Genomic DNA, 16147 nt, shown 5'->3' with positions numbered 1-16147 from the left:
TTTTATAAATAGAGCTGAGTCATTTAAATCAAAGTCCCTCTGAATATACAAAAGTGAGAAGTTATGGGCTGAGAAAGTGTTAAGGGAACTGCTATGTGGCAGGAAACAGATGTTTGATAGATCAAAACTGAAGAAAGTGACTGGAAAAAATAAAACCATGTCAGTCTTGCTTCTCGGTGAGTTGAGACTAAGCAGTAGATAAGTGCACATGTACACATAGCACTATGGTATATTCCACCTTACTTCTTGCTGTTTCAATTAGCATGATATCATGGACAGATTCCCCTGTCATTAGGTATTCTTCAGAAATTCAATTTTTAATGACTCTAGTTTCTATCGTTCATCTTATAAATGTACTTTAAGGTATTCAACCTTTCTCCTATTGGACATTCGGGATACACTTAATATTTTGGAATTATAAATCATGTCATGATCATCTTTGTACATACATCTATGTCTAAGAGAAAAAGACACTGTTATACCCACTTTTTTTTTCAAATGGGAGAATTAATGTTAACCACTTTCAAAGATTAAGTGACTTGCTTTCATCATTTGCTAAACCCATCTTTTGACAATGGATAATTGACTATATTATCAGTGTATGAAAGTTGTCCTTTATACCTAATGTACAACTTGAAAAGCTGACTCATTTTGTACCCATTTTTCCTATATATTAATATTGCCTTATACTAGATGATGAGCTATATTTTACTTGTAGAATATATCCATAATATTCTGTGTATGTCTTAGCTAAATTTATGTCATCTAATTTCATTAGCATGGAGAAACTCATGAGTTGGAGCTTTACATGTCTATTTTCAAAACCCATCAAAGTGAGATAGTTCACCATGATAGCAACAATTTGTGACCACAAATATATTATAGCACACAGGTCTGAATTTAACCTGAGTGTTACTGCATGGCAGAAAATAGCAGCAAAGTAGTGACAAAGAATAATGGCTTCACTATTAACTAATTAAATATGGTTGGAATTCTAGATCTGCCATTTCCATGCAATATAACCTAGACAAATTATTTTATCTCTCTGTGCTCCATTCCTAGTCTGCAAATTAGGGATAATTGTAGTTCCTACCTCAGGGCTGATGAAAGGATTAAAGGAGAAAATTCCCAGAAAGGACCAGAAAATGGCCCATAAAATATGATCAGTTAATGTTAGTCACTCATCTCACTAAGTAGAAGTTACAGGTTAACCTCCATCTAGACATACATATTTAGGCTCTGACAGATATAATTCACACCTTTACTCAAGACTATTTGCTCTCTGATTCAGATATAAAACAATAAATGAGTTTTTAACCTGACACCAACTCTATCTTACTATGTATATACAGATACATTAATGCATCTGTGAATATTTACATTATCATCATAATAAATAAAGACAAAATGGGGAAGTAATTTTTCACTCTTATAATAAATGTGTATCTTATAACCTCGAAGTTCCTTTAAGTTCTTCCACAGCATGCTAAATAACTACTGACTGGGGAAAATAGTTTAATGAAATTAAATCACACATCGAGTAAAAAGCAGTTAGGTTTAGCTTGAAATCCAAGAATTATTTCTTCACAGCACACACACAATTTTCACTAGAGCTTCATATGGGTCATGGCATAACTTCACAAAATCAAAAACCATGTACCAGCCCCAAGTAAAATTTCAACAAATGGCTTCTCTGCGGCATCACGTTCCACGGTGAAGCCTCGCTCCCAGGGTCTGTTAGAGTGGAATTTGGAGCTCTTCCACCACATTCAGAAGGAGGCTTCTCTTGATCTCCCACGTACAACTGGGTAGGACACCCCCTATTTGTAGAAATTTTCACCCCGGATTACAGTAAATTTCACATCTTCTTTAGTTGTGTCCTAGTGGAGATACCCAATGACCAGCAATGGGGAGAAGGAAGGGCTGCCCAAGGATAAGATAAAGAATTTGAAAGACTATTTCTCAGATCCAGGGCAGATGCAGGAAGTGTGACAATTTCTAAGCTTCTGCTTCTACCCACCCACAGGACAGGGTGAGAGATGAGAGAGGAGGCAAGAAGGTGCTTGCTTGCACCGGGGCCAGAGCTCAGAGGTAAGCCTTGTTGGTTCTGGCAATGCCTGCTCCTATTGTTAGAACACCCCTGACACACTGCTGCCAACTCCCTAAAAGAATATAACATGTCTACCACTCAGGATTAATGCTCCCTTCCTGCATCACGGGATGTTACAAATAAAGTTGTCGCTTTTTATATACTATCAAGTAGTACACTACCCTATAGAAAGCAGATGAAGAAAACCCAAGAAAACCTAATTTTGCAGAGAGGGGGAACAAAAAAGTGACATCACTGATCTATTTTAAATACATTTCAAAATACATTAGGATGTGTTCACACCCTATGGGGAGACAGGACCAAGTCTACGATCCAGTACACAACATTGTGTGTGTGTGTGTGTGTGTGTGTATAATGTTTGATTCTAATATAATATATATGAATTTCTTATACAGGCACACACACACCCAGAATTAACCAACAGCTCTTGGAATTAACTGTAGGGAAAAGAATACATATTAGTGTGCTGGTAGCTCTACAGTGAAAGATACCTTGTTCCAAAGCCTTCCTTTTCTAGAACAGCGGCATTTCTCCCAGCAGCTCATGGAGCCCTGGGCGCTCGCACCTACCTGTGCTGGTGTTGGTGCTGGGGCTGGCCAGGAGCTGCCCTGAGCCCTGAGCTGGCGGCGGGGGCTGCCCATCACTCAGCTGCTTGACTCGTTTGCGATGGGATTTGCCATTGTAATGGACTTGGGCCTGGGCTGCAGAGTTTAGCTGGATGTTGCACACCTCACAGAAGGAGAAAAGAATTTTCTTTTTCTCTTTACTCAACTGGTCCTCAGGCCTGTCATTCTTTATCCCCTTTTCTTCAAAGCCCCGTAGAAAAGTTGCCATATTCATAATACCATCTTCAGGGTAATTGTTAGGGCTTAATGAGTACTTCATACCTAAAAAAAAAAAAAAAAAGTACAGGTGCTTGCGAAATATATGCTTTCTGATTTTCTAGTATGATTACAAACTATTTTCATGATTTAGGATAAGCTAAAAGTCTTCTAGCTACTCAGTGGACACTCTTTGAAAAACTTATCAAAACTACCTGAGCAAATATGGTCTTTGAACATGTTTCCTCTGTCTGGAGTACTTCCTCCTTTATCCTCGCCCCACCCTCCCTCCACCTCCAGATTCTTTTGCCCTTTCTAACTGCTGCCCACCCTTTAGATCTTACCTGGAGTACTACCCTCTCCAGGCAACCTGTCTGACTTGGAGCCAAGGCGGATCCCTAGTTACATGTTCCCATAGTGCTATATGACCTCCCTTCAGAGCATCCCTCACCGTATGCATGTCATATGTATTTGTGCAATTTGGTTAATGTGTTTCTCTGATACAGTATGAGCTCTATGAGGGCAATAACCTCATTTCTGGATGTCCCTTAGGCCTAGAATTGTACTTTTTACATAATAGGCATTTAAATACCTATTGAAGGAAAGAATAAATGTTATGAACCCAGAATTGTGAAAAAGGGTATACACACAAAGGTATATATAATACATGCACACCTGCCAATAGACCTATGCCCTAACCCAGGGAGGAGGTGAATTAACAAAGATTAAAACACAGTATGTCTGCAACTTACATAAAGTTGTGTTCCAGAAGCCCCTTTATAAGTCAGCCAATGGGAATTTGAACATATTTTCTTATAGTTGTAGTGAAACAAACTGTATTTAGGTTTCCAGATTAGCCCATAAATATCAATTTAATTTTTGATGAGGTTGAAATGCAGAACATCTGAAATAAAAAATAAAAGAAATACAGTAAATGGTAAACTAGGAATTGAAAAATAGAAAAAGTAAAGAGAACTAAGATATAATTTTTGTTTATTTATTTATTTATTTTTAAAGATTTTATTTATTTATTCATGAGAGACAGAGAGAGAGAGAGAGGCAGAGGGAGAAGCAGGCTCCCAAGGAGCAGGGAGCCCGATGCGGGACTCGATCCCAGGACCCTGGGATCATGACCTGAGCCGAAGGCAGATGCTTAACCATCTGAGCCACCCAGGCGCCCTAATTTTTGTTTATTTTTAAGTGCTGATTTTTTCCTTCATTTAGTTAGATAAAGGCATAGTGATTGATTATAACTTCAGGGAAGATTTTAAAGGAGACTTTTCAGTGAAGGAGATGGCCTTGGCTTTTTATTTTCTCAGTTCCACTTTAACATATGTAACTTTTATATTTTATTTAATACCACTATTACCAGCATTTTTATACTTTATTAGAAAAACTCAGATTTTTTCCTTCCTAAGGAGGAAAGTCACTTGACTGGTCACACAGAACACTTCACTTCTGACCCTTCTGGTCACCAAATGTATGGAGGTTTTTTCCCCAAGCCAAGCAATCCTCTGTGACACGAGCTGGGTGTTCTTCAGCATAAGTCAATTTTGACACTGCGTACCCAGAGATAGCATCAGATCCCACAGGTTAAGGGCTCAATCCCACAAGACTGTCTCCCCACCCCACCCCCACACACACACTTCAGACACCTCCCAAGCCCAGCCTTTCACCTGTGTTTCTGACCAACCCGCTCTATAGCGGAGGTTCCAACAACCTCCTCCTTGGGTTCGATTAATTTGCTAGGGTGGCTATAGAACACAGGAAAACAGTTTACTTATTATTCCCCGGTTTATTAGTAAAAGGATATAATAAAGAATACAGATGAACATCCAAATAGAAGAGATGCATAGGGCAAGGTATGTGGGAAGGGCTTGGAGCTTCCATGACCTCTCTGGGTGCACCACTCTCCCAGCACCTCCAATGTTCATGAACCTAGAAGCTCTCTGAACCTGTTCTTTTGGGATTTTATGAAAGTTTCATCAAGTTGGCATGACTGATCATTTACTCTATTTTCAGCCCCTCTCCTTTTCAAGAGAATCAAGGATAGGGCTGAAAAGTCCAAGCTCCTAATCATGGCTTGGTGGCCAGCCCTTATGCAAGAACCACCCAGAAGCCCACCCAGAGTTGCCTCAATTGGACAAAAAGATATTCCTATCACTCAGGAAATTACAAGGGTTTCAAATATCAGAACAAAAGATGTTCCTAGTGTTCTTATCACTTAGGAAATTATAAAGGTTTTAGGGAAAGCTCTGTACCAGAAACTGGGGGCAGAGACCAAATATATTTTCTATTATCTTGCACATACTTCTCAGTGTGATTATGGCAATGCTTTTGCTTCTCAACTAAAAAGACACACTCATAGAAGAAAGAAGAGAACAATATTCATGCAATAACTGGGTAAAAACTGAGGGAAAAGCAGTATGCATGAGAAAGAATTGGCTGAGGTGAACAATACTGTGCCATGAGGGATGAAGAATTCAGATAAAGAAAGGATTATGGCTTGTGAGGGATTCTTGCATATGGGAGTAACTCAAGAGGTGGAAGGACATTGGCTTTGAGTAGTTCTGTTGATTCAAGTTGACTTAGAGCTCTGTGAAAAGGAAGGAGCATCTACAGACTAGTCCATATTTGGAGTGTTCATCTCCTGAATATTTAAAAATCAGAAAATGAGTTATAGCACAGGGTATGACCATAAAGATAGAAGTTGATTCTGTGTATACAGTGTGCCAAAAAGAGCTTATTTATACCCATACACCCTATGGCAAACAGCCATTGTGCATTATACTGTAGGCTAAATCCTAACCCTCAGTGAGTTGTTAGAATATTACTAATTTTGGGGTGCCTGGGTGGACCAGTCGGTTAAGCATCTGCCTTTGGCTCAGATCATGATCCTGGGGTTCTAGGATCAAGCACCACGTCGGGCTCCCTGCTCAGTGGGGAACCTGTTTCTCCCTCTCCCCCTCCCCCTGCTCATGCTTCCTCTCTCTCTCAATAAATAAAATCTTAAAAAAAAGAAAATTGCTAATTTTGATATGTAAAACCTATTTGTCCCATAAATATTTTATCCTGATGTCACCATTTTAAGGAACTCTATTTCACAAAATTTATTTTTAAATTTACTCAAATTATACATAAATCAGGTTTAAGCAATTCCCATAGCTGAGTTGCAGAAAATAATTCAGTTATACTTAAAATGTGATTTAACTGCATATACATCAGTATTTTTGCTTGTATTCCCTAAATCTAAAACATTATGGTATCACAAAGCCATTTTTCTCATAAAACTTTAAAAAATATCAGTGACATATAAAAGTTATATTCAAACATACTATACTTTGTGTCCTCTCAAAATATTAAAATTTATCATAAGAATTAACTGAACTGATAGAAATAATTTTAAAATGAGCTCATCGTTAATATATTATGCCCTATCTAGAAAACTAATACATTGTAAAACATAAGGAAAACCAATCATTTCTAACCTTGCAAGGCTAGGTCAGATACCAACTCAATGAATCATTGAAATCTAAGTGTTATATTTCAACCCCAGTAACCAAAATCCTTGACTCAGCTAAGGACTGATGACACTTTCATCTGAAAATTTAACCCAACTTGGGAGGTGGCTGGCCTTGCCCACGTTGTCAATTAACATATGATGTTTCACAGAAATAAGACCTACATCACAATGTTCCATATTAAATGTGAAATCTAAAAAATGACTTCTTTGTATTATCTTATAAAGGATAAAACCAGCTTACCTGTGACTTTCTGATTGCCATTTGTCTTAGAAATACATTATGTTTTAGACTTACTTAAATATACATATTTTAACTGGTAAGAAAGAAACCTTTAAAATGAAATGAATGCCCATTTTAGAATTCTTCTAAACTTCTTCAGAATACCAGCATCATTCATAATCTTTATCCCTATTTTACTTTCTCTCAGAGTTATTCTCACTTACAGATGATCCCCCAAGCCTCCAACACCACATTCATGGGCCACTCCAGAAAGGATGCATTGCCTAGCAGATAGGGTGCAGTCTGTCTGCCATGTCCCGATTTATTAGTCCTAGCTCTGGCTTCACACTTTTCCCCTCTTGGGAAAAATATCTGCAGCTCCTGTTAAGAGCCACTTTCAACCAGAATATATTTCATTCCAGAAGTCTTGAGAAAAAGACTTAGATGTGGTAGAGAGGTAAGATATCAAAATCTCAACATTCACTTTTGGCCTGAGATGATAAAATTTCTAGGCTTATAATATGTGGCAGTGATATTTATAATGTCAATTTCCTGGCTAAGGGGAAGGTAACTGTGAGTTTAAATGGAAGAAGGAAAAAAAAATCTCACTTTCTATCTTAAAGGTTTTTTTAAATCAGACTATCTTAAATTACATGTTTCACTTACATAGGGCAAAAGGACCTTCAGGGGTATCCAGTTTTAAACTGAGCAGTGGGCAGCACTCTGTTTTGGAATGCCATGCAAACTTATTGGAGGGTAAGAGAAGCCAGAACCAGTTCAGGTATTCTATGCTCTGTTTGTATGATTTTAACAGATTAGATGGTCAATCATTTAACATCCATGAAAGAATAAGATATTTTGGAACAGGTCAAGGAATGAGAAAGTTGGTCCTTGAGTTGCTACTTTTGAGGAAAAGAACTGATAGGATAGTCAGTGACTATTTAAAGGAGTGACTTTTAAATGACCAGGATGTGGTACATCAGGAAACTTTTATACCTAACTTTCTCTTAAGCCTGGCTCTGACCTGTGTAGTTACCCAATTGCTTTTTATGATAAATAGAAAATTTATTATAATAATTATGATAAATCAGGAAACTGATTCAGAGGTAAAGACATCTCCATTATGCATGTGGAGAACACATTCCTTTACACAAAGTTGCCACAGCAGATAGAGAACATGGGAGGAGATCTCCTCACTTCTATATAAGTATGAAAGACTCTGCCCCACCCCATGGATTATCTCATTTTCCAACTCAAATCAATCAATTTTATCCAATTCTCATTCATTCCCAACCTATAACAACCTGGATCATAACCCTTTCCCAAATTTAGTCCTTCTCTTTGAAAAGTCACTATAACACTTCCTAATTGCCAAATCTAACCTGGTCCTCTCCTCACTCCTCATTTTTCTTGAAGTCCTCACGATGCTCCTTTTGCCAGGGTCTCTTCTACCACTGCACTCCTGAAGCATTGTCTTTACATAGCAAGCCTGGAACCCAACCCTTATAGTACCATTTTAATTATTTATATAGTTTTATTATATTTACACAATTTTAGTTGTGCCCTCAAGTTGATTGACTATCCAGGCAGAAGACTTGATGCTAGGGAAACAATAGCAAACAGGGTGGATGAGATGCAAACCTGAAGGGACTCCATAGTCTACTGAGAAATACAGAGGAGAAAACAGGAAATTATAACCAAGTGTGATAAATGCTGTGGAAAAGTCTGCATTTTTCTTCCTTGCTAGATTTCAAGCTCCTTGAGGTTAAGAACTGGGCTTTGTTAGTCTTTGTATCCCCAGCATCTAAGACTGTGTTTAGTCCAAAGCAGGCACTCAATAAATATTTGCTGAATGAATGAATGCATTGTTTGTATGTGTGGTGTGTAGCATGGGTTGTGAACACAGTAACCAAGGTCAATGTTTTCCAATAATTTCAGCTTACAGGTGGGCTGAGTACACAGCTGTTTGCATCTTGAGGTTTCAAAAACAGTAGTAACCAGGTACTCCCAAAAGGAAAAAAAAATACAACCACCCAATTGCAAACTAAAATCCCAATTATTTAGGGCAAACTCCTTCATTCCTTAACTGAAAACAAAATTTAAAGTTCAAATTCTCCTGGGGGGTAGGTCACAAACTAACATGAGCACACTTGTGCCAACATCCATAATGACCTCTGCTCGCTCCTCAACTTTTGCAGAGAATGGAGCACTGGGTATAGAGGAAAGGGTTGGGCAAGATAAAAACACAAATGGGGAAGACTCAGGACTCTGACACTGATTCTAAAAGTCCTATTATAAAGGACGGTAAACAGCTGAGTTCTTGGGCACCAGACTACAAACAACACTCTTCCCCCAAATACAGAGTTTCAGGGAAAATTAAGAGGCCAGCAGTACAGTCTGGTCATTTTGTGGAATATTTCAGTATTTATTTCATAATAGGATCCAGATAAGGGAGGCTATAATTAGTTCAATTCAACTAGGCAATTATTTATTAAACATCGACTATATATAACACACCATCTTTGGCCCTATGGTGGCCAAAGGAATGAATAAAATAAAGAAATGAATAAAATAAAAAGCTTAAAATAAACCAGAAGAAGCAATCATTCCACTACTCACTGTTCGTGAGAGTGACTGTGGAGAATTCTTTGCATAACAGTTCCCAAAGTACTCAGCATACTTCTACAGCATGTTAGTTTTATTACACTGGATTGAATTTACTGTTTAGTATTCGATTTCACTAGACAGTTCATCAATCTCAGGTTTTTTTGCTTTTTTTTTCTGATCACCTACTGGCACTTTGCTGAGTGCTAGTGAAACAGACTGTAAAGGGGTTCTCTGGCCTAATGTGAATCCTAAGAGATTTTGACACTAATTACTGAATAAGAAAAACTGACATTTAAATGCTTCTTGCAGTTTGTTTCCTTTGAGAAAAAGATCTGAATTCAGTTTTGGGGGCACACTACTCCTTTGTTTTGGAGAAAACATGCTGGAAGGTCTTCTGATCTTTTGATTATGTGAAGATGTGTAGGTAAAGCATGGACTCTACTCTTTAATGGAGACTCTGGAGATAATATGGCTCCAAAGAGCTTAATCTGCTTTTCATAATCATATAAAAGGTTGTCTTCGCTGTGGCACAGCAGCATCTCTGCAAATTATCTTTCCTTTCACAAAATATTTCTTTCCTGTAAGTGGATTTAAATAGTATTGTCCCTGAAAGTTTTGGTCAGATACTAGATGAATGTGTTTTCTTGTTCAAGCAAAAAACCACCAGAGATCAGTGACTGGAAGGCACAGGAAGGACATGAATGCATCTTACCTTAGAAAGAAGAAAGGCCTGGGATTGCTGAAGCTCAAGTTGGACTTTCCTGTATAAGCCCTATATTTGGGGTCATTCCAGATTAATAAACCCAACTTTGGGGAAGGTACTGATGTTGTTCTGAATTATCTTTGGAGCTAAAGGAAGACCACACCTCTCTGGATGGGTATAGGATTACCACAAAAGGAAGAGACTTTTCTACTATCAGTCTTACCAAAAGATTGACAGGGGTAGGATGCAGACACAGAAAGGGATGAACCTGTCATTGTCTCTGGTGCCCGAGGAACAAGGGGCCCATGATCCAGGTATGAGAGGTTTGTTCCAGACATTCCCTCTGTTAGGAGGTAAACTGATCCCTGAATCAGATAGATGGGACTGAGACTGGACAGAGAAGACTCTGCATAATAGAGAATGCTTATGGAGGGCTTTGGTCTATGAATTTAGAGAATCTCTGTATCTTATAACAACTGTGTGATTCTCCACTTGTACTTCCTTTTTTTTTTTTTTTTTTTAAACCCAAAGCTATTAGTGAAATCATGCAAATATCACAGCTGATCTTTCTACTACTGTGGGGAATTGTGCAAGTGTCTGGAATGGCACCTGGGGTAAAGCCATACATGGTAGATGCAGCACAGTGCTGAAGGATATTAGGGACTGGCAAAAAAAAAAAAAAAAAAAAGTGCAGTGGCCTAGAACCAGGCAGTTACTTAAGATGTTGAATAACTACCGGCCTAGGATATCTTAGGGAATCAAAAAAAGTATGTAAGAAGGGCAAGTTGGTAAAATATTGAAATTCTTGCATCGATTAGGGTAGAGATTTGAACTATTTTGAGTTAGGTAATGTGATGGGTAAATAGGGTAGGACATTTGAGTTACCTAAATGTAAATAAAACAAGGTTGTTTTATTCGAATTCATTATTATAGATTCTAGATCTTGACCTTAAGAAGGCTAAACAGTCAAATGTCTAAGATCAATGTCTTTTCTGGCACCTTTGATCTTCTGAGTGGTCCAAATTACCATCATATACAAACGGTACAACGATGTCAACAACAGTAACAAGAAATATATTTTATTCTGTCAGAATAGAAATTTCAAATATATATGTGCATTTCAGATAATACTAGGGTTGAAAATATCTTATATGCTTAATACATTGAGATTCTATCAGTAGAAGGAAAAATGTATGTTTCTTATTACAAGAACAAAATGCTGCCATAATCAATGTTAATTGTGAAAGTTGTCAATTTTAGATTAAAAAAAATACTAAAATTTTTCATTTAGTTATATAGAGAAATTGATTGACAGCTAAACCTAGCACTAGCTGTAGAGCTATAGAGGAAACATATGCTTATTTTGAAGTACAAATATTTATAAACAGTTTAATAATGTTGAGATAGAAATCAGATTAGAATTCTAATTTCTGTAGAATTTTGTGGTGTACTAGCTTTCACGGTATTACACAAATAACCTTGAAGCAGTATATTTAGTTTTTATTTCTTTAATTCCATTAAGACATGAACCTTTCTACAAAAAAGAAAATCCCATTTAGGAATTCTCCTCATCTTCTGAGAATGAAGTAAAAGCAAAAGGCTAGCTTTGCTACCTCAAAATTATTACCTCAAAGGGAAATAGTTAAATAATACTGAAACTCATAATATGATAATATTTTCTGTTTCCATATCTCAAAAGTTATTTTTACTGAGGTATTAGGTTTTACCCTTAGGCTATTATTGACTATAATACTTGGCTTCCAGAGTTGTATCAAAAGGTACATGAGGTATACCTCTAGCTATGAGAGAGCAATGCTTATTAACTGGGCTATGCAGTCTTTTTTGTAGGGAGGAAGTCTGCATTCCACTTGCCCTCTGCCCTGCTCAAAACAGTAGCAGAACACAGGGACGAAAGCTTCAAATCATGAAGACCTAGGCAGGGGCAGATGTTGCAGCCCTGTTCTTCCTACAGCATTGCCAGGGAGGAGTGCAACCTTGAACACTATCCTGCGCAAGCCTTGGAGCCACTCCAGCAGTCAACAGCTGAGTCTTTGTGTGAAGCAAGAACAACCGCCCTTGGCTCCTTGAGGTACCAGCCATTGTGTCTTCCCAGGCATGGAAGGAAATGCAACAGTTTAGTAGATGGCTCCATACAAGCTAGATCCACCCATCACCCATCCTTGATGGGTGGATCTAGCTCACGGAATCACTGATCTCAGTTCACTGAATTCTCAGATAATTTTAAGAAGTTTACAAACAAGAATAGTATTTTTTTGGCTTTTGCTACGTGGAAAATTATAGTTAAAGAGACCACATTACACAGTCTAGTTTTATTTCCAGTCATAGTCTCTTTATATACCATCTAGATACATTTTTACATTTATTAGATTTTTTAATCATTATTAAAATAATGTATTAATCTAGAAATTTTGGGAACGACAAAGAGCAGAGAAATATTGGAGGAAAATCCTCCATGTTCCCACTATTCAAAGTTAATGTCATTTTATTTCTTTTTTTAAGATTTTATTTATTTATTTGAGAGAGTGAGAAAGAGGGAGAGCACAAGTGGAGGGAGGGGCAGAGGAAGAGGGAGAAGCAGACTCCCTGCTGAGCGGGGAGCCTGATGCAGGGCTTGATCCCAAGACTCCAGGATCATGACCTGAGCCAAAGGCAGCTGCTTAACCAACTGAGCCACCCAGGTGCCCCTCACATTTTGTTTATCTCTAGTCTTTTTTTTTTTTAAAGATTTTATTTATTTATTTGAGAGACAGAGTGAGAGAGAGAGCACAAGAGAGGGGAGTGGGAGAGGGAGAAGCAGACTCCCTACTGAGCAGGTAGCCCGATGCGGGACTCAATCCTGGGACTCCAGGATCATGACCTGAGCCGAAGGCAGTCGCTTAACCAACTGAGCCACCCAGGCGCCCTATCTCTAGTCTTTTTTAATGCACATATTGTTCTCACAGAGTTCTGGTTAGACAATACATACTTGATAAGAGCTCAAATACATAAATACCATTAATGAGCTCTTAAATTGATTATATTTACCTGCAATTTGATGAACAAGATGTCAATTTTTCCCCCTCTGATTATGAATCAAATGTAACTGTAACGAGTGTTCTAAAGAAAAGTAACAGTGCTGTGAACACCTTTAATAGAGGGCTTTACCCTCAACTAATGGGAGCAATTAAAAATAAAATAGGCTGTTTGGACAATCAAAAAAGTTTAAGAGACAACGAAAAGCTAGGACAGGATTGAATAATAAAATTCATCTACACAAAACTTCTACTTCAAGACTGGAAGAAAAGGCTGTCTTATCTAATGCATAGAAACCAACACAGAATGTCAAGCAAAATGAAGAAACAGAGGAATATGTTCCAAACAAAAGAACAAGATAAAAACATCAGAAAAAAAAAATTAATGAAGTAGAGATAAATATTTTACCTGATAAAGAACTCCAAATAATGGCCATAAAGATGCTTACTAAATTCAGGAGAACTTCAACAAAGGGACAGAAAATATAGGAAAGTTCCAAGCAGAAAAAATGGAATCAAAGAATACAATAATTAAACTGAAAAATACATTAAAGGGTTTCAGCAGGAGACTAGAAGAAGCAGAAGAAAGGATCAGTGAACTCAAAGACAGAGCAGAGGAACTTACCCATCAGGGCAGCAAAAAGAAAAAAGAACAAAAATAAGTAAAAATAGCTTAAGGGACTTATCGGACAACATCAAACTGACTAACATTTGCCTTATAAGAGTCCCAGAAGAAGAAGAAGAGAGAGAAAAAGAGGCAGAAAACTTATCTGAAGAAACTTCCCTAACCTGGGAAAAGAAACAGATATCCAGATCTGGGAGGCCCACAGAGTTTCAAATAAAACGAATCCAAACACACTATAATTAAAACAAGTTAAAGACAAGAAGAGAATCTTAAAAGTAGCAAGAAAAAAAAAAAAAAAAAAAAAAAGCTTGTTACATTCAAGGGACTCTCCTTAAGACTCTAAGCAGCTTTTCAGCAGAAACTTTGCAGGCCAGAGGACAGTAGCATGACATATTCAAAGTGCTGAAAGAAAAAAAAAATCTAATCAAAAATACTCCATCCAGTAAAGTTATTCAGAACTGAAGGAGAGAAGAGTTTTCTAGATAAGCAAAAACTAAAGGAGTTCATCACCACTAAACTGGCCTTAAAAGAAAGGTTAAAAGGACTTCTTTAAGCTGAAAAGACGGGGCATGAATTAGTAACAAGAAAACATATGAAAGTATACATCTCATTGGTAAGGGTAAAAATATATTAAAGGTAGTAGATTAATCATTTATAAAGTCAATAAAAAGTGAAAAGGCAAAAGTCTTAAAGGTCAGGGTGATAACCATTCTCCTCCTCAATTTACTGAAAGGGACTATATCTTGGAGACCATTCCAGTATAATCTTATCAGTCAGGAGGACAGGTCCACCCGGCTTTCCTTTTTGTGCTCTGACTCAAGAGGAGCAGAACACACATTCAGTAAATAATCTCAATCTAGTTTTTCCAGTCAACTTCTCTCTTTACTTCATCTACAAAACGTGGCTATTAGAGATTTATCTATATCACCATTCTGAAGCTGAAAGCCAGATTGCTGTGGAACTCTGAGCAACTGTGAGATAAAGGAATGGCACTATAATTGATTCTCTGGAACCAAACTTAGGTATCATTTATCACTTGTTCTTTCAAAAGTCAAAGAAGTTATATTAGTTGTACAGTACATACAATGTTTTAACATCTGTGAGTATTCAGTAATAGAATATCAACTTTCCTATAAGGATTCCAGGCCTGATGATTACTTTTTCACATCAGAAAGTGTAACTTGTGACAATAATGTGATTTTCATTCTTTTCTTCTGTTACAATATTTTAAAACTCAGTCTGGAATAATTGAAAATGCAACACTCTAATGTACACACACACACACATAACAATGCACTTAGGTAACAGTTAATATGGAGACATCAGTAGCTTTGAAGTCAGTACCTTCTATGGGTAATTTTAACTGGTCCTTAGGCAGGTTCTTATCTCTCCCTTGTAGTTACCCTATTACAAGGTACTGACACTAATAGGGAACAAAGATAGATATAGACAAGGGATTGTATTCTATTGGGTCAAAGCACACAGTAAGTGTACTGTACTTAAGAGTAATGTGAGAAGAAAATAGCAATTCCCGAAGCTCCCTTAAGAATTTAGAACACCAGGTCAAGATTTGAAGCTGACAGCTTCAGTGGGTGTGATATGGGGCCAGGCAATGACCCCACAAGCCCTGTTGGACAAATTAATCCCAAAGGTACCACAGGCAGAAGATGACCCAATTACTGAGAAGAAGGTCAGGTATATAAAAGACAATGATGAGAACAAGCCACAAGGACTCAAATATCAAAACAATTGTGATTGTCAGATTTTGATTATAAGTCAAAATCAGAAACTTCTCAGAGAGAAAAGAATAAAATGCCTTATTGAAAATCAGTGTCCTGATGCTCTTGGGGGTAAGAACAACCCTCCAGGTTTCAAATGAAAGAGGAACCTCCACGTTCACTGCTAGCTGGAACTGATATGAAATAGAGAAGGCAGACAAAGATGACCCAGAAAAGGGATGTGCAGACTAAGAGTCTGATGACAAGTATCTTGATTTTGTTGAATTTTTTATTTATTGCCTCTTCTACCTGCTCTTTCCATATTGATTTTCTTTTAAATGGTCTTTGCCCTTTTAAAATTGATCTTAAAAACTGTTCTTTGCCAAATATCTGCACTGCTTCTGATGTTCCATTTAATGACATTTAAAGTATTTATTTTACTTCCCCCCCACCCAAAGGAAATGACTGACTCTGACTTAATTCTATTATAGGAAAAAACTGGAAAAATAAAGAAAACCAAATTTATTTGTTGTCACTAAGCAAAACTGATAAATTTACTCTATAAAATGTTCATGAAGTATATCCCCCCAACTATGACCCAGATGAAGAATGTAAAGAATACTAAAGTAGTAAACACATTCATAGTATATTGGAGTAATTTTAAAAGGACTCATGCCAAACACACAAGAATGCTTGCCTATTTGGAGATGAGAGGAGAAGAAATGGGAATAAAGGAAAATACATACATACATACATACATACATACATACATACATACATACATACAT

The 16147-nt window shown here is 37.3% G+C and overlaps 1 protein-coding gene across 3 annotated transcripts in view; it reads right to left on the bottom strand.

Moving 5' to 3' along the window:
• Positions 1 to 16147, bottom strand: part of ZNF385B (zinc finger protein 385B) — a 393630-nt gene that overhangs the window by 299389 nt on the left and 78094 nt on the right. For all 3 annotated transcript variants that reach the window (XM_035007615.1, XM_035007618.1, XM_035007616.1), the window contains 2 exons: positions 3684 to 3835; positions 2680 to 2997 (listed from right to left, as the gene is read on the bottom strand). In XM_035007615.1, the coding sequence (XP_034863506.1) occupies positions 2680 to 2995 (316 nt within the window). In that variant the 5' untranslated portion in view covers positions 2996 to 2997; positions 3684 to 3835. The remainder of the gene's footprint in view (positions 1 to 2679; positions 2998 to 3683; positions 3836 to 16147) is intronic.

The sequence above is a fragment of the Mirounga leonina genome, unplaced genomic scaffold (genome assembly GCF_011800145.1).
Source record: "Mirounga leonina isolate KUSES-001 unplaced genomic scaffold, KU_Mleo_1.0 Mir_151, whole genome shotgun sequence".
NCBI classification, from domain to species: Eukaryota; Metazoa; Chordata; class Mammalia; order Carnivora; family Phocidae; genus Mirounga; species Mirounga leonina.
The sequence above is the reverse complement of the archived record's forward strand: the minus strand, read 5'-3'. Positions and strand labels throughout refer to the sequence as shown.